The 652-nt window shown below is 50.3% G+C and overlaps 1 protein-coding gene across 1 annotated transcript in view; it reads left to right on the top strand.

Moving 5' to 3' along the window:
• The first annotated feature begins 455 nt into the window (after positions 1-455).
• The window catches only part of LOC114558611 (uncharacterized), an 11,257-nt gene continuing 11,060 nt past the window's right edge, over positions 456-652 (top strand). The window contains exon 1 of the mRNA XM_028582675.1: positions 456-651. Within this exon, the coding sequence (XP_028438476.1) occupies positions 456-651 (196 nt within the window). The remainder of the gene's footprint in view (position 652) is intronic.

Raw genomic sequence — 652 nt, 5'->3', positions numbered from 1 at the left:
AAATATGTCAAAATGCATGAAAAAGTTAAACAAAAATGTCAAAAAAACAATATTGAAAGCATCAAAAGTGTAATTTTTACTTGTTGAAAAAATCATCAAACGCATTAATTTACCAACTCAGCTGTTGATTGGCCAGATGAAATGATGACACGATGACGCCCCAACGGGCCAATGGGCTGTTCTGTTTCCTGGCCCAAAGAGGCGTTTATCTTCCCCTAACTGTTGCACCCTGAGTGGTGAAAGCTGTGGTAACATCCAGGTAGTAGCACTTCTCTGTGGACTCTTTTAAAACTCTGTTGAAGACTAAAAGCTGTTTCACGCTTCTTGCGTTGAGCACCGTCGGCGCGCTGCGGACGGCGATGTGACGCCAACGCAGCCTGGGGTCCTGATCGCGGAGGGTCTGATCGCCGAGCCGAGCACCTCCAGCGTTTGGTAACACGGTACCATGCTCCCGCATGGCAGCGATTGGCTACAGATGCTCCCGCATGGCAATGATTGGCTACAGATGCTCCCGCATGGCAGCGATTGGCTGCAGATGCTCCCGCATGGCAGCGATTGGCTACAGATGCTCCCGCATGGCAATGATTGGCTGCAGATGCTCCCGCATGGCAATGATTGGCTGCAGGAGAGAAGAAGTCCGTCCTTTGAGCGG

The sequence above is a fragment of the Perca flavescens genome, chromosome 7 (genome assembly GCF_004354835.1).
Source record: "Perca flavescens isolate YP-PL-M2 chromosome 7, PFLA_1.0, whole genome shotgun sequence".
NCBI classification, from domain to species: domain Eukaryota; kingdom Metazoa; phylum Chordata; class Actinopteri; order Perciformes; family Percidae; genus Perca; species Perca flavescens.
This window is presented reverse-complemented; position numbering and strand designations above follow the sequence as displayed.